Source organism: Chlamydotis macqueenii, chromosome 2, assembly GCF_036417535.1.
Source record: "Chlamydotis macqueenii isolate bChlMac1 chromosome 2, bChlMac1.mat, whole genome shotgun sequence".
NCBI classification, from domain to species: domain Eukaryota; kingdom Metazoa; phylum Chordata; class Aves; order Otidiformes; family Otididae; genus Chlamydotis; species Chlamydotis macqueenii.
In genome coordinates this window covers 18068144-18090580 of record NC_141557.1, presented here as the reverse complement: position 1 = coordinate 18090580, position 22437 = coordinate 18068144, and the positions used below count along the sequence as shown (strand labels likewise).

At 40.7% G+C, this 22437-nt stretch overlaps 2 protein-coding genes across 2 annotated transcripts in view; one reads left to right on the top strand and one right to left on the bottom strand.

Annotated features, from left to right (window-relative positions):
• THNSL1 (threonine synthase like 1) overlaps positions 1–22437 on the top strand; it is a 119365-nt gene that overhangs the window by 8143 nt on the left and 88785 nt on the right. The window lies entirely within an intron of this gene.
• Positions 19538–22437, bottom strand: part of PRTFDC1 (phosphoribosyl transferase domain containing 1) — a 47874-nt gene continuing 44974 nt past the window's right edge. The window contains exons 8-9 of the mRNA XM_086740186.1: positions 21449–21525; positions 19538–20832 (exon numbers count right to left, since the gene is read on the bottom strand). Coding sequence (XP_086596312.1) covers positions 20785–20832; positions 21449–21525 — 125 coding nt within the window. The 3' untranslated portion in view covers positions 19538–20784. The remainder of the gene's footprint in view (positions 20833–21448; positions 21526–22437) is intronic.

Here is a 22437-nt window from a genome sequence, read left to right as displayed (position 1 = left end):
GAGCCCAGCAAGGCAAAGCATTTTTCCCCAAAGTCTGAGGATAGAGCTTAATCTTTTTGATACAGTGAGAGTGCTCTTTCCTTTTGGTCGGGTGGGGATGGACTATTAGATTTCAGGACTATACAACTGCCTGAGGTGAGAGCCACAAGTGTTCTATAACTTCTATAAAGGTAATTAACCTTAATAAGTGCGTCTGATTAGTATAAAAAAGAAATCTGAAGGGAAAACCCTCCTCCTTGGTATGCTGTGTTCCTGTTTGCTCTCTCATTCCCAGACCTGCAGGACCAGCTGCAGGAGCAACAGGTTCCGTTCCATTTGTGATGTGTCAAGCTCCTCTTTTGGAGACATCCTTAGGTTTTAGAGAAATCTTGATGAAAGCCAGAGAAAAAGCAAAAATTTGCACCAGTTGCCATTTGTCAGACTTCTCTGTTCACTAAGACTTTTTTTGCGCTGTTGATAGCTTCTATGTTTATTTAATCTGCTTTCCCTTATTTATTGCGTTTCTTTTACAAAGAAACAGTTGTTAAAACACTACCAGCACAATAATTTTCTTAAAATTTAGTCGTATTGCCTTTTGAAGTGTGTGATACTCCCGAAGCACCAAAGAGTTAAAGAAAAAATAAACATATTACTGCAACTTTCTGCATTTCAAAACAGAGGTAAATAACAGCTGTGCAGAGCTCAAGTCCCCTTCCAATAGTTAGCTGCTTTAGCAAAGGGGATGAACTGAGTGGAAACACTGCAGCAGTCATCTTTTGGCTTTTCTTCCTGCAGGATGTTTTCTGACTCTGGCTCGGAGGATTGTGCTCTTCTTGATCATGACAATATTGCTCTTATAAGAACAAAGATGAGGGCAGAGAGTGAGGCACACTCCCTGGATCATGGGGAAAGCATGGTCCGTGTTAGCATCTCTTGAAGACAGCTACCTCAAACAGCTGCCTATTTTAGCTGCACCTAGAGCCAAATGGTTATTTCACAGACTGCTGGACTAGTGAAGTACCGCCCCACCTTTTGTACCGCTTGGCGTTGAAAGAGGGTATAGAAACAACTGACCCAGCCGGCGGATATACTGGCTGTAGGGAGACTGGTGCTTCTGGGCAAGGGGATTGTGCTGGTCCATGATGCTGCTCCTTGCAGCATCCTCTGCAGACGTGTTGCTGGAACACCTTCTTACTGTCAAATGTGGCTCTCGGCACAGAGCAGACTGGCAGGCTGCTCTAAACTGTGTTGGGACCCACTTGCCACTCTTCAAAAGACAGCAGGTCCGCTTGGTAGCTAAATATTTTGGTTCTTCTCTGATAAATGCCAGAGCCTTGTTCTTGTAATCTGTGGTCTAGACTATTGTAGTCTTTGCTCATTTTGCATTAGCTTCCTCCAAGCCTTTTCAGCCTCTGCTGATGCAATTTCCATTGGCTATGCATAAGATGCGTGCAAAATCTAAACATTCCTTAGCGTATTGGCTGGAAATGTTTTAATTAAATGGATCTCATACTCCCTCTCTCCTTCTGGCTTTTAATGAAAAGACTTGCTTTTGGTTCCAATTCAGAGCAGGAGCTCTGCTGAAATACTGAAAACATTAATGGATTAATTAATGCTGGAGCACCTCTCCTGTGAGGACAGGCTGAGAGATTTGGGGCTGTTCAGCCTGGAGAAGAGGAGGCTCCGGGGAGACCTTATAGCGATCTTCCAGTACCTAAGGGGGGCCTACAGGAAAGACAAGGAGAAGCTCTTCAGCAGGGCCTGTTGTGATAGGACAAGGGGTAATGGTTTTAAAACAGAGGGAGGTAGATTCAGACTGAATATAAGGAAGAAATTTTTTACATTACGGGTGGTGTAACACTGGCCCAGGTTGCCCAGAGAGGTGGTGGATGCCCCATCCTTGGAAGCATTCAAGGCCAGGTTGGATGGGGCTCTGAGCAACCTGATCTGGTTGAAAGTGTCCCTGCTCCTTGCAGGGGACTTGGACTAGATGACCTTTAAAAGTCCCTTCCAACCCTAACCATTCTATGATTCCATGATTAGCGTAGTGTATGCTGGGTACTCTCTTTTGAAAATATGAATGTCTTATTCACCTTTAATTTAGCTCACTATAAGGAGAAGAATGAGGGGCTCTTGTTCTGGATAAAGATGTTCCAGCTTGGCCACTGTAGCTAACTCCAGGTGCACACAAATCCTTGCAAAACTGACTGCAATAGGACTCTTTTCTTGTCAAACAGGGAGTCTAATAACACAAACCCCCTATCAAAGGAAATTTTCTGCCTGTCTTGTGCTCTCCAAGTACACTAGACACTGAGGGTGGTATTCATGACACCTGGTTTTACCCATCTATAAATTATTCATTTGATCTGAGTTAATTGGCTAGGCTCTCTCAATAGTCAATGAAGAGACACAGAAGCTGACCAGACGCGTTCATACCGCTATTTAAGGTGGCTTGCGTCAGCTTCTTAGGGTTCTTGCTTCTCTTCACTGACTTGTGGGAGAGTCCAGACTACTGTAACTGTAAAGATGTATTATTAGCCCGTTTCCTTTTTGTCCACCCTCATATTGTGAGATTTACAATAGAAGCAACACGTTATTCCTGTGTAAGAAACAGCCTCCCTTCGATGACTAGCAGGGGACAGCTGTGTAATTCTACTCTGTATAACCACACATGTACAAGTATTAATTATTTCTATATTAAGAAAAAAGTATGACATGAGTTAGCAGTAAGGCTTTCATCCAAGTGTGTAGGGGGAATTTTCTCCTGGTAGCGTTGCTGTTAACCAAGTATATTAACTGAGACATTTCAATTATGTTAATTAGTTATTTCCTAATTCTTTGGCTTATCACTTTATAAATTGTCATGCCATTTTGTGGGGTGAGAGCAACAGTGTGACTGTGCTGCAGGATCTGTATTGCTGGAGGTTTGCTTTTAGTAAGAAAGGGTTTTTCACTCTGAGCAAGGCACCAGGACTTGTATTTTGAAAGCTTCTGTAAAAGAAAATATTGATTTTCAGTTTAATTTCTTTCATCATGTTACAAAACTTAGCAATCCATCTGTCACAGGCTATACCAGGAATTGTTGTGACCCTGGAAACAATATGCCTAGTACACGTCATTTTTATTGACATAGAAATTGCGTCCATTTAATAGTAATAAAGAATTGAGTGGTGGTGTCCACTATCATAAGAAATTATTAGAAGATCTGTTTCACAACTGACTTGTGTATAAGTCCAGAGAAAAGTAAAATATTGAGACATGATATAATGGACCTCTATTGAGGTGAGGAGTTAAGCATCATATACTATGTGCCAAACGCATTAAAACTAAATTCAAATCTTGTCTTTTCACAGTATACACTCTCACAAGGGTTGGGTTTTTTTTCCTCATTGGAGGTCACGCTGAGAACTAAAGCCTCTCTGCAGCAGGTTATTTTTCAGTCCGTGTGGCTGTAAAGACAGCCTTCAGTGTGTGACTTTAACTGAGACCACTGCAGTTATTCTCCTGATGCTGCCAGCAAACAGCATGAAACAATAACTTTGTTATCCAAGAGCTGCCGCATTTGTCACAGCTGGGATGTTAATTCAGAAAGCAAATACAACTGAGGGTTTTACCAGTATGTCTGCCTTAAGGTTGAGTGTATGGGAAGGTACGTCAGAGGTCAAAGGTGCTGTTGAATACAGTTGTGCATTAAAGGGGAAGAAAAGAAGTTTTGGAAAGGAGATGCCAGTGTGATCAAAAATACTTAGTTTTGTGAGCCTTAGCACTGCAGAAACTATGATTCAGGGACCCATCTAAGACACGCAAAAAGCATTTGGTAGTGAGAAAGGCCTTCAGGAGAAAGCGTAGTATTTCAGAAGGTGCCAGAACGCCTAACTAGCTGGGTATGGCCTCTGTGGATCGCCTGGTAGCAGCTCCTGCAAAGTACTCCAAAGCCTGTGCCTCTCTCACTGTTCTCCTTTATCTTCTTGCCTTTGGTGCCAAGAAAGAGACTCCCACAACTTCCTGAGTACCAAAATTACAGCTACCCACTCTCATTATACAACCCTCCCCACTCTCTCATGATAAAGCCCTCTAGTCCTGCTGCGACAGGCGTTGGAATGGAGCGGTGCAGGGGGAGAGTCCGCAGCCTGCCGACAGACGAGAAGTACGAAGGCAGCGTGAGGACAGAAGGATAATCTGTACTGGGTATTGATCGTTGTTTCAACATATTGTATATGTGAAATAATGAATATAATATTGAATATACTGTTTATTTTCCTTCTTAATTGTACAAAACCCCTTTTGCAGCTTTCTTTGAGGTTGGCATCAAAATGCTACTGTGTCACAGGACCTGCTAACCCCACATTTTCTTTTTTTAAGACACTTCATCTAGATTAGCAGGATTTCCAGTAGAATAACTATCTCAGTGAAGTCAAACAAAGAAGCCATCTCACACACTCTTGTATTAGCCTGGGAGCAGATCAGGCCTCATTACTCCTTTCAGGGAGCTATAGCGGTCTGATCACCGTTACAAAGGCCTGAGGGCCTTTGGGATGGATATTGGTAGCACGTTAGATATCCTCCCCTGTGTTCGTTATGAACGTCAGAGTTTTTTTGCTGTTTTCCTTTTCTATGGAGAAATCCTTACAAATGTCGGATCCAATTTCTCATCACCTAACTGGTCATACAGGTAACCCATAATTACAGGATTTGTATTCAGTGAGCGACACCCACAGTGTTTATTCTGCCCACTGTATAACTGGATGGAAGTACATGGCTCCGTACTTATTTCAGGCTAAAAGCATGCAAGTGTTTAGCACTGAACCAGAAGAATATCTTCTCCTGGTTTACCTCCAAAGTAGTTCTGTTATGAAGATCTATTCCTAAACTAGCACATAGATGTCACTTAGAGACAGGTTGTAATGGGAAACATTTGCTTTTTGGCTAGATTAGTGCTTTTAAATGGATCAATGATGAGATGCAGCTGTAGGGTGGAGGCTCTTTAAAAGCTGCACTTCTCAGTGCCAAATATAATGAAATACGGATGACTTCCAGCTAACTTATTGTTGATCTTTATGTGAAGGGAAATTTTGCAACGTGAGTGTTTGATACTGTGAAGCTGTGCTGTGGAAAATCAATGAAGATATACGGGAATTATAAAGATAAGTCAGATAAAAGGAGGAAGCAAAAGCTGACAAAATAGGTAAAGTAAACATGAAATAAGCTGGAGACAATCAAAGATGAACAAGAAATTAGAAATGGTAAAACTCTTAGGAAGAAAGAGATGAAAATAATGGAAAGTGTAACAGATAGAAGGAGCCTCAAGGAAACTGATCAGTAAAGGAATGGGTGCAAGCAATCAGAATAACCGTGATACAAAGAAGAAAATTTTTTTAGGGAATGAACTGTGAAGCTGTACAAATTCAGAGCTAAGAAGGTTAGCACGATTCCGAACTGATGACTTGCCAACACAGGTAAAATAATGTATATTTTTACTATGCTCTTCTCACAACTCTTGATTTGGATTGCATTACTTACCTAAACTTACATGCTCAAATATGTAAGAAGAGGAGACTCTTGGAATAATTCAGATCGATCTTCTTACTTCACAAGTAATTTCCTTTTTCCCCTCTATATATCTACCACTGCCATTATCAGTTTGTTTACGTTATCTCTGACTGTAAGATGGGAAGCTCTTAGGCATCTCATGCCAATCCAACAATAGTTAAAAAAAAATAAAGTCTTTTGCCAGCTGAGAAGTGCAGCACACCACGTGGAGCTGCTCAGCTGAAAAAGAAATAACACACAAAAAAAAGCACCTGACCTGTTGTCTTCTTCTTCAAAGTGTACAAAATGAAAATTGTTCTGGAGCTAACAGAAGTAATTTTTTATCAGATCCTTGAATTTGCAGAAAGTTATGTGTATCATTTCAAAAGAAATCTTCAAAATGTGACCCAGTTTGTGTTCAGCTTTCTTCAGCACTTTTTAATCCAAAAATATGCATTGCAGTAAAATTCAATTAGTAGGAAAAACATCTGTGTGTGGACAGAAGGAAAAACTGTGTGGACTAGCACTGCTAATGGGATAACCTGGAGTTTTGTGTCACAGAAGGCTTGAAAAGTGTAAATGGACAAGAAGGTCACTTGTAGTGTCTCTGAACTTGCCTCGTCACTGTATCAAAGCTGGGGTTTGTTGTTTTTTTTTATTTTAAGTCGGTGTAGCTGGACCACGAGGCTTTGCTAAAGACACAACCATAGAGGAACCGTTTTCTTGGCCTGCTGTTTTTGAGAACTGGCAACTTGAGTCGGTTATGGGAAAAAAAATCCTTTTGGGGCCAAGTCCTAACTGCATTAACTGTATGTGGAGCTGGACCGTCTCTCGCATGCAGCAAAGAGCAAACCATGACAACAGAAGCTGTTTCTAGTGAGTAGCTCTTGAGAAATTAGAGGGCTGTCTATGGCAGGCCCTGTTACAGCAGGGCTGCAGAATGCATTTTGCATTTCAGATTGCTTCAGCTCTGCCATCTAGGGGAGCTCGGCCCAACAGGGTACGTGGGAGAGGAAATAACGAGGAATCGTCCGAAACAAAGGAGCATTTTAGCAGAAAAATCCTATGACAGTCCCCAACCAGGTCTGCCACGCGGGGAGGAGGAGGGCCTGTGGGGGACGGGACTCCTCTGGTTACGCTAGCAGGCTTGAGCTGTAACGTTACCACAACACAGAAAAATGATCAGTTAGAGTCACGTCGACGTCTCAACCTGGCCGTAATGAGGAGAACACAGCGCAGCTGCAGGTTTGGCAGTCCTGCATGAGCAGACCCTGAACAAGGCATGGTATTTAATTTCAGAATAAGAGAAACTGAGACTAAAACCATCTTTCAAAATGGCCTAGTTCATCCCCTCCCAATTCCAACTGGGTTGTTCCCAGCCCTCTGCTTTTTACTGATTTATCTGGTCTAATTTTAAATGACTCAAGAGATGGAGTTTCCACCACTTCCCGTGGGAAATTAGTCCATGGTCTGATAGACACGGCCAGGATATTTTCCTGATGTTCAACCTTCAGTGGTTTTCTTTTGTTCAGTTTAATCTCATTACTCCCAGTTATTCCCCATCGGTCAGCGCTAAGCTCTCAGCCCCTCTCTTTTGTGTTTACACCTTCCCAGTTGGATACAGTTGTCTTTAGAAAAATCTGGTAGGCCTGATTGTGTATTATTCACCTTTTCAAATGCAGAGATAACACAGAAAATATGAGCAAAGGATAGTACAAGTTAGTCTTAAAGGATGTTTTCAGGACTTAATCTACTTCCATTCACCAAACCTGCTCACATTTTTTAGGATACAGTGACTGGTGACCCCACACAAACCTACCACCTCTTTCCTACCCATATCAGAACTATGAGAACACAGGTTGTACAAAGTGGGAGTAATGGATGTGGGAAACCAAAATCAAGTTTCTATAATAAGAGGACACAGAATCTAAAGACAGGCAAGAAAATGTGTTTAGTGGAGTGGCATTAAAAAAGATTACCAAATGTATCTCAATGTGGGTGCTGCGCTAGCTCAGCTTAGGAAATACCAGACAGTAGTGTGGCAATTAATGCCAGAGAGACAAGTCAAAATTTTAACTTAAGAAAAAATGTGACAAATCTAAAGTAGAAACCGTGGTGAATCATAAGCATGGAGAAAGCTGCTGAAATGGTATTTATGGTGAAATCCTTAGGAGGCAAAGTACAGAGAGGGAACAAGAGGTGACTAAAAGCAGCTATTTCTTGAATTTGCAGAAAATCCTGAAAAGAGAACGAGGATCCCTTGACACTTTGTAAGAAAGATTAAAGATGCAGAAGCTGAAAGAGAATTGTGGAAGCCAAATGAAAGCATGAAGAGTAACCTGAGAAAATCCCTTGAAAGTAGGAGACAGATCAGAGGAGGGAGCAGTAGTATTAGCTGGAAATAAGTCAATAGAGGCTTTTTTTGGGATCCTAACTGGGCTTTCCAGAAGCTTGGGCTGAAATGCAGTGTCATTAAGGCAGTCTGTTCCTTGTTAGCCTTCATGGTAAGGAAGCTGTTGAGATGCACTATTCCTTCTCCTTCTCCCACGAGCTCCTGTCTTTAAAATACCAGAATTTTAGAAGTAAGAGTTTAAAATGTTTTTAAAGTAAGAGTTTAATATTAAAATGGAAGACTTGTCTTTCTCCACTTCTGAAATTTTTGGTAGTCATGAGCTAACCCCACTGATTCGGGGGAGCACGGGTGGCAGAAGCCAAATCAGGGAAGATCTATGTCAGAACTCAAGATGATGATGAGCAACCATTGTAGATGTGCTGCAAGGAGGAGAGAGCACTCAGATGGGCAACTGGAATCAAGGACAGGTTTCTTAAGGTGGGAGAGACTGAAGTATCCTTGGGAAGCATTGCTCCTTGCACCTGCTAATAGGCTCTTTCCTCTTTCACAGTGAATCCACTGAGGAGGCAGTGAGAGAACATCACTTTTACCAGGGATAATGACTGTAACTCCGTGGCACTGACATTACCAAGGGATGCTCAGATAGCATGTGCACAAGCTCCAGACTCTTGTCCTTTGCACACAGCTGAAAACATAAAATACATTCAGATACCAAGTAGGACAAAAAATCCAGTTGTTACGGGCTCAGAGGTGGCTACTCTGGGACAGTGCATTGCCTTCCAGCCCATCTGGACTGCGGCGAGGTGCAGAAGAAGAATCTCTGGCGTATCTTCATGAGCTAAGTGTGAAGTTGTTGTTGTTGTGTGGTGGGCTAGTGATAGAAACTGGATGAACTCGTCTGGAGACAACAGAATCTCCTTTCAACTAGCTCAATTCAGATAACGCCAAATAGAGACAGACCCTAGCCAGAGACGTCCAAGCCCAGAGATATGTTTTTAAAATGCGTAAGACATTTGAATTTTGAATTTTAGATGTTTAAATATTATATCCTCTCTTGCTGTAGATAACCTTCTATAATATATGCTTAAAAATAAATTTCTCTGTGATCTCTTGCTTTCGTTCCTTATGGGTTTTTTCTCATTGGACAGATTCTAAGGTTTAGGAGGGTGCCTTTGCAGTTTGATTTCCTACAGCATAGAGCAAGCTGCAGCACCTTGCTGCTGGCCGGCACTGCCAGCACTCCAGTTCTCAGGCAGGAGTGAAGAAAGGCTGCAAAATGGCAAACGATCTCGGGCTGAACTTTTTGAAAAGGAAAATGAATATGGGGTTATGGTGATAGATAAGATGTAGGAAGAGTCTAAACACTGTCTTAGGAGTTGTCAGGCTGTGTCATTTTTATTTCATCTGGAAAGCAATAGTACAAATATAAAAACATTGTATAGGCCAAAAGCTAGTGATCTTTTCTAATTCTGCATTTTGCAGTGACTCCACCTAAGCCATTTGGCCAGATATTAGTTGGCTGGGCTGTAGCAGTGTGGTATGCAATTTTGCTTTGTTATCCAATTTAAGGATCAGCCTTCAACTCAGAAAGATAAGAGAAATGTCAGGACAGAAAGCAAGAATCTGTGAATCACAAGATATCACATGCTTCAGTTTCTTGACTGAAATTTCTGAAATGAGAACCACCTGCTGCTGGTAGTAATGCAGCATCTCTTATTGGAAAGTCAAACAGCTATTTCAGTAGAGGCAGGGGGAAAAAAAAAAAAGCTACAAGAAGAAATTCTGCCAGAAGCTTCAGCAGCAATCCTGTGAGACCAGAAAGGAAGTACAGCAGATCCTTCAGTCTGAGAGCCCAGCAGAAGGCTGTTGGTTCCAGGGAAATTAAGACAAAGCAGAATTAAAAATACAACAAAAGATGAAGGAAGACAGTAAAAGAAATGCAGCAAGGGAAAAAGGGGGTGGTATTAGGGGGAGGCCAAGGTGCAGCAAGCAGAGTATGATATAGCAGTTGACCTACTGGGCTTGAGTAGCTGGGTTGACTAGCTAAACCCTGCTGCAACTGGCCGTTGCCGTGACAAGGGCGTCCCCTCAAGATGCTGTGGTTAGATAGGACACTTTGCAGGGCCACTGCTGGATGTGAAGAAGCATTGATATCACAGCTCCTGCAGCAGCTTGCTTCCATTTGTTGCGGCACACTCCTTAATTGCTTGAAAGTAGAGCTGATCTGTATCTGTAAAATCTGGACTGTAAGGCCTCAATTTTCAAAAACAGAAAATCTAAGACTGTGTGCTTGCCTACATCTCGTATTTAGGTTGTGAAAGCCAGCTTCAAAATGTCTGCAAAGGGCCAGCTTGTAACGCTCTTATCTAAAGTAGCACTTTGCTCTTGATGTCACTACACTTGGCTGGCCACTCAATTAGATGAACTTCCACTTTTTTTCAAGAGCTATTTGAAAATATGAATAATAGAAGGGAAGATGACATCCAGAAAGAGGGAGAGGGGTAGAATCTGGCCTCGAGTGATACACAGTATTTGGGTGGGAGGTGCTGAAAGCATACAACTATTGCTTTCTATTTTAATTGCAATGGAATTTAAAGGAATTGTAACTAATATGACATGAAAGCTCAGATGGAGTGGCCTGGCATAAACCAAGCCTGTGGTTAGTTTAAACATCTATCACGCTGACCTCTCGTAAATCAGGGTCAGGAAACAATGCGAGGGCAGGCGAGTGTTTGCGCTGTTGTTTGCTGACTGGCTGTGCAAAGGAATGCTGGAAGAATGTGCCAAGAATCTGGCTTCGTCAGGAAAATAAGTTCTTGTTTTTGAAGACTGACAGATATCTAGAGACAAAGAGGAGCAAGCTGGGGCACAGGTGAGTAAGACTAAAACCAGAAGCAGGACTTCTAGAAGTTTCTCCAGGTGTTGCAAATATTAAAAATAGTGGGAGAGGCAGGGGCATCGGGCTGTAACTCTCCTGTACGCTGCTCCTGTGTGCGAAACATGCACGGAGGGTGGGAGCAAGGTGGGGGTTACGGCACCTTGGCACCGTGTAAGGCTTGTGCGGGAGCCTGCCCAGCTCAGAGCCAGGGACAGCAAACCCGGGGCTGCTGAGGGGACTGTCGCTCGCAATGCACTGGGAAAAGCCGAGTATAGCTGCAGTTCGGCACGCTCTTGCATTGACAGGGAAATCTGGGCCAGGAGCTAAGATGAGACCCAGCGTGTATTTTACGCTACTGTCATGGCCAGAAGGGCTCGTACGATGAAGGGTATTCCTCTAAAGCCAGTTATTCCCAGTTTACGGCTGCCTTATTGTACCATAAAATGTCATTGGAGCAAGAGACAACAATTTCCTGGTTGCTGAAATCATTCAACATTTAAGTGGCAGCACTGCAATGCACTAGCAACACACGTAAGATGTATCGGAAGAAATCAGGCGAGTGGATGTGCTGCGGAAAGCACAAGGAAGGGCAAGAAGAAATTTAATTTGGGTGAGCAATCTGGACGCTACCTTTGAAACATACTGCTTGGAAGGAGGGAAAGTGAGCACCCTTAGTTAAAACCAGACTCGTGAGGGTTCCCTTAACTGTAATTTCTAAGGTCAATAAAGTAGAGCTAACGAAGGACACTCAACAGGCAATCAAACAGGAATTCTGTGACTGACTTAAAACACTGAACACAGAAGTTCTGGTAGAGCTCTCGAAAATAACTGAGAATGGGATAGAAAGAAAAATGTCTTTTAGCTGCGACTTTATTAAAAACAGGTATAAAAATACTGATTTTTATTTTGAGCTGTTTTTCTATGTCCACATTTCTGCTAACAATCGTTATTATAGGAATATTATACATAAACAAAATCTACGTTTTGTCTTTCACAAAGCAATTAATGCAGATGATGAATGATTAATTGCAAATTTTAATGCAAATGAATGCTTAATTGCATATTTAAAAACTAACTTTTAGAGCGATTTTGGTATGATGACTTTGCATTGAATTGACACAGAAGAGTGATGGAAACTTCCCAGGATTTTTCACCTTAGATGAACCTATAGACAAAAGATGAAATCTTAAATGTTTGTGTTCCTGGAATGACTAATTAGAAGACTTTTGAAAATATGCCGGCAAAGGGCTTTTGCAAAGTGTGTCAGGGCAGAGGAAAATTAAAGCCCAAACCCCTTCAAGCCTGAAGTTCTTAAATAATTGTTTACAGGTTTGCAGCTCTTTGTCAGCTGTTAGTTGTGTTATGGATAAATACATTGCTGTCTACTGGGACACAGCATTTCCCTATATTTCAAAACTGTCTGCGGGAGTGAAGGCAGCAGCGCCTTTCAACAGCAGCAGAGGATGTTAGCCAGGCCTTGTTGCCTTACCATTTCACATATCTTGGTACTGTCATTTTGATTAAACCTAAACATGGAAATCACCCACTTCCTTGATTTTCAAAATACTTCCCACCCACTCAATTATTTCAGTTGGAGCCGTGGGCTGGCGAGGGAGCGGTAAATCAGGAACGGTAAGTCAGGAACGGTATTTTTGGCTTGTAAAATGCACATGTCTGGAGCAGGCTGGGGGCAAGAGCGAGAGCCAGCACAGGATGAGAAAAACTGGTTCTGGGAAGAAGCTGAATAAAGGCAGCACTGGCAGTCAAGGAGGGCGGCACAAACTCCGAGGAGAAGGACAGGGATGTTTAAAGAAGTTAACTTTATGACATTTTTTATTTAGAGCTTGTTCTTGGTGAAAAGCTAACTCCTACACCTTTGCAGTTTTAGACTGTGATCCCATCTGCTCTAACATTGAGAGCTGAGCTTGGAAAACACGAGGACACCTCGCAGGATGCTGGAGCTGACGTTGGCAGCTGCGTCGCCGTCTCTTCTCTGCCACGAGTCCTGGGGGAGCACTGTGCGTCTGGCGAGGTGCTTTGGCTGCTGCTTAAGCCAGAGACTGTGACAGTCCTTCCCATCCTCCCAACCCTTCCAAAAACAGCAGGGTAAAACACCGCTATCCCTGTCCCCGTTCAACCTAAGTTCATAGGCTTAGCTGATACCTTGTACTCTGTGGCCACTCCTGCAATACATACAGTAATTTTACATCTCTAAGCACCTCAGCAGGGGAAGGGTTTCTCTTAGCAAACCAAGGTGGATGATGTAGAGGTCCTGTCTGCTCTGTCAGGATAACAGATGCGTTCAGACATGGGTGAAACTTTGGCTTTAGGCAGGCCAGGCTTGGCTCTGAGAAGCCTCCAGGAAGAGAGCTCTGGCATTTTTGAGCAGGTGAACTACACAGCAGATAAAAGCAGATATGCTCCATGTTGATGGTTATGATTTATAAACAAGAGTTTATATTCCACTCTTTTTTTCTTACTAGAAATGGGACTTGTAAGTTTTTGTTATGAGCTTTGGAAAGTCTACGTAATGATGGCTGAGAACAGCTATGACGTGCCTTTATCTCCTCAGGGAATGATGATTTACCTCAATGGCCGTGACTCCACATTGGTGAATGAACATTTGTTGAGCCTTACCACAAACTGCATGACAGCATTTCCATGCTGTTTAGCAATGTATTAAATGTTGTACCACAAATTAAATTCTTGTAGTGAACAATAGTACGAGCATTCCTATTTGTAGGCCGATGCCATTATACTAAAGGAGCCTAAAGGACTGTTTGGAATAACATCCACATTGAAAATGGTACTATTTTCACGTGTACACCTATACTAACAAAAAACTGGGGCTCCCATCTTGCTAAGGCTCGGTAGGGGCTTAACTCGGGGCATGTGAGCAGTTGTGTTCAGTTGGTCTGTGCTTCTCTGTGGGAATGGGACCTGTACACTATGGCGTTAGGTTGCTATTCAAATACAGAGAACACACACTCCTTCTTCTTGAGAAGCTTTGTGTACAGTTTTCACAGCCTATTTTGACTACACAGAACACTGTTGTCCTTCTGCATAAAATAATTTACGTCTCAGAGACTGCTGAAGTTGAGACAGTCTAAACACAGTTTAAGGGACAGAAAATAGCCCCGGTAAGTCTGCGCCTGACCAAAGACTTCAGATGAGCCTGGGGCAGTGCCGTGACGTGCTTTGACTTCCTTCTTCCCTTCTGCACAGGAAATGTGTTCTTATATTTGACTCTTTTTCTACAAATAAAGGGAACTTAATCAGGAAAACACTTTGGACTCCAGTTTGCGACTTGTGTGGGGAAAACATCAAAATATTTTGAGGCGTATTTTGACTAGGCTGCTGCAAGATATGGCTGAGGCCTGACAGAATGAACTGCATGCCAGACCTGGCCTGGATAAACCCTCTGTGCTTGTCTGAGTACTGGAGCCAGAAATAACTGCAGCAAAGCAGAGTGTTTGTTGTGCTGATTTGTGTCTCAAAAGCCCGGTTCCTCCTCCAGCCGCAGCCTCTGCCTGAGCTCTGGGAGCAAACAAAACCACCTTGGGCGATGCTGGTGGCACATGGAGTCGTCTCTCCCTGCCTCGCACGCAAGCCAGCTAGCTTCTCCACTGTGATACTTTTGGCTGCAAACCAGACATTTTTTTCCCCTTAAATGAAGTATTTGCTACTTTTCTTAAAATCTCTCCTGAAAGACCAGTGACTGACACTCGGTAGGGTGTCTCAGCAGTTAATGGGGTTTGTTTTCTCTAAGGGTTGTGAACTGACCGGTGTTTATGCCATGTCTCCAGGTCATCCTTCACCTTGCTCCTGGGACCTGCTGAGCTTGTAAATTGGTTTCTGCCCAACATGAACTAAGAGGAATTGGGAGAAATGGAAATAAAGATCTAAGGAATAGGTGAGATGGGAAGACTCAAAAACCTCAGAAAATAAGAGAGAGAGACTGTTAGTAACAACACTGAGATCTATTCAGATGGAGTAACATAGCTGTCTAATGTGGTTGATTAAATTTAAGACATAGAGATAGTCCGCTTGACTTTACAGAGCTGAGACTGCCTCATACATAGCTTAGGCAAAATAGTACCAGAAGCATAAACTGGATGTTTGTAGTTAAAAGCTTGAATGCAGTTAATAGCATCATGCTATTATGTGAAATGCCTTCTGGAGGAAGATAAACAATTTCAGTTTATTATGGTTTTCTTTCCCATACGGCACAAATGGGCCCAGGACCAAACTGGCTCTCAGCAGAAAGCTTTCCATCTCCGCACTCATTCAGCAGGTCATATTTAACCGATTTTTAATATCCTTCCTGTACACTCACTGGTGGATCCATTCCAGTCAATACTCTACAGTTAAAGTTTTAAATGACACTTAATTTTTTGTCCTCCTTGACTCTTCTGCTCATGCTACTGTTAATATTCCTTTGCATCTGGGCTGCTTTTTCTCTCTCTGCGCTAGTGTTTATGCTGAGCTATTATTTCCAAAAGCTAAATTTTGAGCACTCTCACCTAATTCCAAATTTCCTAAGGAAAAGCAGAAACGTTACTACGATCATTCTCATGAAAACCCAAACAAATAAATCCCAACGCTTGCACGATTCAGAAGGACAAAGAGATATTTATGCCCACGTGAAAGAGTGACACAGTTGTACTTGCCTCTCCCTTTTATTCTGGTACCTTCTTTTTTAATTCCAGGTTATATTATGGCGTGTTTTCCCAGTCTATCCAGATTAGGCAAGAAACGTATTTCAAAGATAAACAATCACTGAAGGATGCAGCTAGGCGCCACCCCCAAGCAGGTGAAATCCCATAAAATTTTCTTGGATGCTTAAGCATCTTAAAAAAAATCTGCCCCTGAATGTTTCAGAACAAGGGCTTATCTTTCCTGGAAAACACCAAAAGTTTGTGAGTGTCATTAAAAACTATGGGACTGGCAAGATTTTGGTTAAAAGACACCAGAATAGAACACAGCATAAAAATAGTGTGACTGGAGAAAAGCAATCTGAAGAAAAGATATTAATACTTCTTATAGGTCAGGAAAACGGAAAATTACTGAGAAAAGGCACTTCAAGATAACTCGGTTTTCTGGCATTGCTTCCAAACCATCTTAGCTAAATTCCAATGTTTTTTGGGGCAAATTCAATAGCTATGAAGGCGTAACATATATCTTCCAGCAATAGAGTTGTCCCTTGTATAACCTCACGACTTAACAGTGCTGACATATGTACACAGCATGGATTTTGGAACATGTGTCGTGATGATTTAATGTTATCAAATTTTACATCGTGGGTAGAAATGAGATTTTCTTACCATTATCAGAGGCCCAGTCATGCAGGTCTGAGAGAGCCTTCTAGATCACAGTACTACAGGTAATTTTTGCCTGTTTCTGCTACAGAAAAAAAAAGGGAGCTCTTTCATGCCACTCCTGAAACAAACTAAAGGTCAGCCTTTGAATGGTATCCAAACCTTTTTCTCTCTTAGTGTTACACATAAATTGCTGTACTGGTTTGTCAGTAGGTTGCTGCTCCGTGCAGCAGCAGACAGAACAAGGCATGACGGCAAAGTATTTAACTAATTGAGCCTAAGTTTTGGGAGATTTGGAACGTCCTTTTTGTTCCAAAGCAACCACTGGCAACAGTGACAAGTTCAGCTGCGGATACACGTGTTCCTGTGAAGGTACAAAGAAACCAAGCACTGGTTTATCAACAGAAAGGAAGGTGGTGTCAGCCAGCACATCATAGTAGCACAAATCTGCCTGAACGACAGCTGACAACCTTCAGGGGGCTTGCAGAGCCTCACCCAGGACTGATGTCCCCTTTTTCCCTTCTGAAAAATATTGGGTGTTCTCCATCTTCCTGCAAAATAAATGACAACCTTTCTCCAATATGGTAGCCCTCCCTTCTCTATTTCAGTTTTCTTTCCCCTCTTGTAATTTATGATAAGTGCGGAATATTGCTCCTTCTTAACAAAGAATTCTCCTTTTAGCACCATAAAGCGGTCCCACAGTATAGTTTATGGCTTGTGATCAATCTTTCCTAGACTGTGTGTTCTCACTGCTCTGAATATCCCTGGCGAACACAGAGTCATTCCCTGATGGTACAAACACTCTCAGGTCAGATACTGGGACAGCCCTATGGGGCTGACTTCCCGAAGGAAAGCACATAGCATTAAATGAATTAAATGAATATTTATGAAAGGTGTATGAAATTAGGATGAAAGCTTTTTTTTTCCCTCCACTTTATTTTCTTTATTTTTTTTTTTTTGAGAGGATGGGTAAAGTACCCGATACTCTGCTTCTCTCACCTGTGAGGTTTCAAATGGGGACCAACAGAAAGACGTTGGCTCATTCTCTTTAGTTACCTGAACTAACGAGGAGGAGAATTAAAGCTGCCTTTCACAGTACGCTTAGATGCTGCATTCATCTCAGATCTTTGTATGTAGACTATCAGAGTTTTTGGAAAACATTTAAAAAAGTAAAAGAAGGGAAAAGCATCCCCAAATTTGATGGTTTTACAAAAGGGAAAGGATGCCTCTATCTCTTGCTATGCTGCCCTGTATTTTTTTTCTTTTGAGATTCTCATCTTATTTTTAACCGAAACTGAGAATTAAAGTTTATTAAGTAGCTAAAGTACAGTCTGCATGTGTACAAGTTTGATTACAATAGGAGTTTTTACTGCTATTGTATCCAGAGAAAATCAAAATGCAAGCATACGCAGAGAAGCTGATTTGGCCTTTAATTTCTTCAGAATAAAGAAATATTAAAAACTAAACTCCAATATTTTTATTGAAATAAATATTTTTCTCACCACAGAGCAATAATGATGACTCATGTCACAAGTACCTCTCCAAGTTAAGCATTTTATTGTGTATAAACTGTGATGATTTGACTCTTTCACAGATCAGAAACTGTTCTGCAGCTATCACAAACTGTTAGCACTGTATTTTTGGGAAAATGTGGAAATGGATGTTATACAAATTTAATAATAAAACTTTGAGGATTAACATAATAGGTGCAGGAAATATAACACTAATAGTAAGCAAGCAAGAAAACAGACGCTATTTTCTACTTTGTTCAACTATAAAGACAAGAACACAGCAGCAAATGAAATTGAAAAAATATTTTAATTACAGATATTTTAGATTATTTAAGTTCTATTTTTTTTAAGCAGAAACTAATAGATATGCAGATCATATCTATAGTTTGTAACATGAAATCCGAAATGACATGCAGTTAACCAAGCTGCAGGAATTATCTTCCTCCTTTGGCTTTCTCTCCAGAAAATCACTTTCAGATATTTTGGAACTGGACCAGCTGTAAGCATGAATGAACTGAATAAAGTCCAAAACCTGATGACTGCTAAACATTTTTGTAACTTTAAAACAAATTACTGCCCATGTCAATTTGTATTCAATGGGTAGGGAAAGGATGTGGGTGTTAGAGTGCATGAGAAGAAAAACTGAGAGGAAAATGGATTCCTGCCAAATACATAAACCCAATGTCCAGAAAAATAACGGATTGTAAAGAACATCCTCTCCTCTTTGGTAACAGATGTTACTGAACCGATTTAAAAAAAAAAACACAAACATTGCTTTGCGGGTCACAGGGTGCAAGCACAACTGAAAAAATGTTTAATGGCCTTTTAGTCAAAGTACATTGTGACACAGGGCATCAACACTATTGTGGAACTGGGAGACAGCTGCAGAAAAAGCGTATGATTTTTTAAAAAACTATCTGAACACACTGAAGAAACGAGACCAAATATTGATCAGACATCTATGCATAATCACCTATGTGTAACCTTGGTTACATTAATGATATTTTGGAATCAGATTATCAAAGTAACTGAAAACTAATTTTTCACATGGAAGCAAAGAGTAATGGGGAATGGCAACTGAGAAATCTGGACATACTCAGATATGTAAAGGTACAAAATCCAAGTATGACATTAGAAGACAAAAGCACCTCTTATTCACAGTATAACTGCACATGGAAATTCACTAGTGAACTCTGTATAGTGCTTTTTCACAACCTTAAATATATGATGGCAGGAGGAAATAAAATGAATTTAAAGAAACATTCCAGTTCTTCTTTTCCATAACCCTGTCTTTTGTATTTAGAATGTAGATTCTAATAATCTGAATCTTCCAATGAAACATCTTTAACACAGTCTGAATTATGTGCATCTACAGTACTTCATATTTTCACACTAATTTCACACAAATTCACTTGTTACATTTTTGTTGTTGTTGTTGCTGAAGGCAAATTGGATTGTGCCTTTTGTAGAAGAGAGGAAAAAAAGGAAATAACCTAGTGGATCTCCTGGACTAAGCCTAAGCCTAAGCATGTCTGCCTACACAGTGTGCCAATACTACTAAATCCATAGAAACCGAAGCATTAAGAAAAACTTTAACAGGCTCATAAAAGAAAAAGAGATTAAACTCTTTTCACCAGCTTCTCCCAGGGGCTGTACAGGTGTGCTTTCTTCTCTATAACAGAAGAAAGTTATTCTATGAGGGAAAGCTTTTCAACAGAACTCTTTAAAAACACAGGTTAAATGAGTAAAGAAGAGAGGGGCTAAAGCACTTTTCCAGAACTATAATAATTCTTTGATCTTACTTCTTCATGTCATTAGTATCACAGATTTTATCCAAACAACAGTTGCTTATGAGCCACAGGATACATACATACGGTATGTTTAGATTATCAGTTAAATGCATTTTTTTTTAAGAGCTTTTACGGGATGTGCAAAATATGCTGAAGCAGGAAAACAAACAACTGTGGAATGTAACAAGTGTTCTCACTGTTTCTTTATTAGTTTAAAGGAACCTGACGCTAACAACAATCTGCCTCTTACAGTTCAAAGCTATTGATACGCAGCTACTTTGCACTGGCTTCCCTCGGGAAGTTGTGGAGAACAGTTACATACAGTACAGAATTACATCTCACACTTAATACAGCACGTAAATGAACAAACTGCTTCAAACACAATGTATAAGGGAAGGAAGGAATCTCTGGAGTCAACAGTATTTGTGGGTTATCTTGTTTTCTATGTTTTCCTATGCATTTTTTTTCTTTCGTTATACAAGTCTTCTCCAACACTGTCAGATCTGGATTAAAGATGACCAATGGTTACAAAAAGTCTCAACTCAGACATGCTACAAACGTAACTGAATAGTTGTCTGATTAGCATTAAAATTTTGTGCTTAATGAGTTTTAATGAAGAATACACACACAGGAGTATAGTATGCTATTTTTTTTACTTGTTTGTGTCCTATAGAAGTAAAAGGATACCATGCAGAAATTGAAACCTGCCTGGCATTGTTTTCTCTTGATTGAAATTCAGCACATTAAACACGTCAGATCTATGGCTACATGACATACCAAAACCATAACATCTTCCAATTTCTGATCAACAGTGTCTTGCAAAGCTTCGTTTTGTACCAGCACTAATTCAGCACATTCTGAGTGTTAAAACTCGGAAGAGCGGTAATGGACTGCTAGAAAGGTACTATCATGGAACACGTAGCTTCAGCTGAAACTTTTGAATTGTGAAATTAAAAAAAAATAATGCTTTCAATTTGGCAGCAGCATATCTGACCAAGACTAAATGGATGCTGAAGTCAATAAAATCCTGTAAAATAATCTTCACACACAGAATGGTACTTCTGAATTATATCATGCAACACAGTGCAGCACATGAATTGCAATAGGCAGAATGACGGACTGAGCCAAGAAAAGATGCACTCACAATGAGACTTGCGGCAGACAAATTACTAGTCAAAAGGCATCTTATGCGGTAATTTTAATACTTAAAAAAGGTAATAACTTTAAAAGCCCTCTAGTTCACATTTTAGATAAGAGCTCTCACTTCTGTAAATATTAATCAGTATCTCTAGAGTAAATCTCTTATTATACTGAGTTGAAAGAAACACAAGTCAGTCAAAATGCTCTTCTGGGAGATGCTTGAGGGAGTGTAGTCAAATTCCAGCTTCACTGAGCTTACAGGTCTTCAGGAGAAGATGTTACTGCTTCAGACTCTGTATTTTGCTTTGCCATGATCATTGATAACACATATATGCTGAAAAAAAATATAACATTGACTGCAACAATATAGTTTATTACTTTATTCATTATTTTAAAATTATTCAGAAATACTTCCGCTTGACCGATCTAGTGCTCTTCAGAAACCTGTAATTGAATTCTGATTTCACCTTCTAGCTACAGCAAGTTTTTCCACTTGCAATTCCCAGCTTTCAGGTCCACCCCTGGAGTACCACAGGAAGAAAAGGCAAGGCTTGCACCTTTTTTCCATCATTATCCCACAGAGAAAAGGGGCCGGCAACACAGCAGTAAAGGTCCAAAGCTGTCTCAACTGTAGTTGTGTTTCACTTTTTACTGCTGTCTCTGCACATACTGGGAATGATGGACCTCTGGAGCCCAGACTGTAGCAGAAGATGGAAGTGTAGCAGAAGTTACGACTTCTGCTCTTAGGAGGAAGAGATGGGAAGGAACTGTTCACAGTGCTGAGCAGTTACTCCTTTGGATTACTTGAGGTTTTGCAGGGAGCTCTACACTCATTGAAAGGATTCCAACCACGACATTAAGGCCCCAGGGAGAAGGCAAATTATGGGCTCTTTAAGACATCTTGGAAAAGTAAAATAGTGATTTTACAAATGTTTTTTAAAGAAACTTACGTTTAGATCTCTGAAGTGCTCATTGTAGTCTAACGCATAACCTACCACAAATAAATCTGGAATTTCAAATCCGTAATCTGTATTGAGACAAATAAAGAACATCATCAATACAAGATAGAGGGTTATTATGTAGCCCTTAAATTAATGTGTTGGTTCTCTGACAAGCATATTTTATATATATATATAGTACTCACTTCAGGTTATGTTACTTTTGACTTTGAGACATCAAGGTCATCAGTAGCCCTATAGACAGTTCCTGCTCATAGACGATGTGTGACAGGCATGTGAGTAATCAGTGGAGGGCAGGAGAGTCGTGTACAGTTATCACTGGCCCAACAGACACACTGCGGAAGGATGCCAAAATCAGAGCTAAAAGTTTACGCCTACGCTTGGAAGTCCCATTGGTATATGTGAGTGATAACAACTGTCCAGTATCACACTAATGCTGAAAAATAGTATCATTTTAATTCAGAAGTAACTTTCAGAGTTTTATCTATTTTCTTCTGAAAGCAGAAAAAAATATTTTGCATATTATGGAACCAAAACATGTCAAATGCTTCTTACATTAAAGCCTCAACCTTATGAAGACTCACGAACGTGCTTAACGAAGTAAATGCATGCAGTGTAGCTGAATCATACAACTCACACTCTTCAGGCTAAGCATAGGCACGCATCTTTTTGAGTGTGAAGTTTTGTGCAGTATCAGCACTATATAAAACAAGTTAGACTCCTTCCATATGCTCACTAAGTAACTAGAGAAAAACACAACTTTACGGACACAAAACCAGGTCAGCATAAAAAGTCTTACAGGTATTCAAGTAAGGAATTTATGCAATTGTTAAAAATTGTGGGTCATAGACACTTTGGAATTATAAAGTTGGGTAAGTGAGGAAATGACAGCACTGTCAGTGAGTGATCACTGATGTTTTACAAAATTAATGACAGTATGAATAAACAAGGATAAAACTTGTTTCATTTTATAAATTATT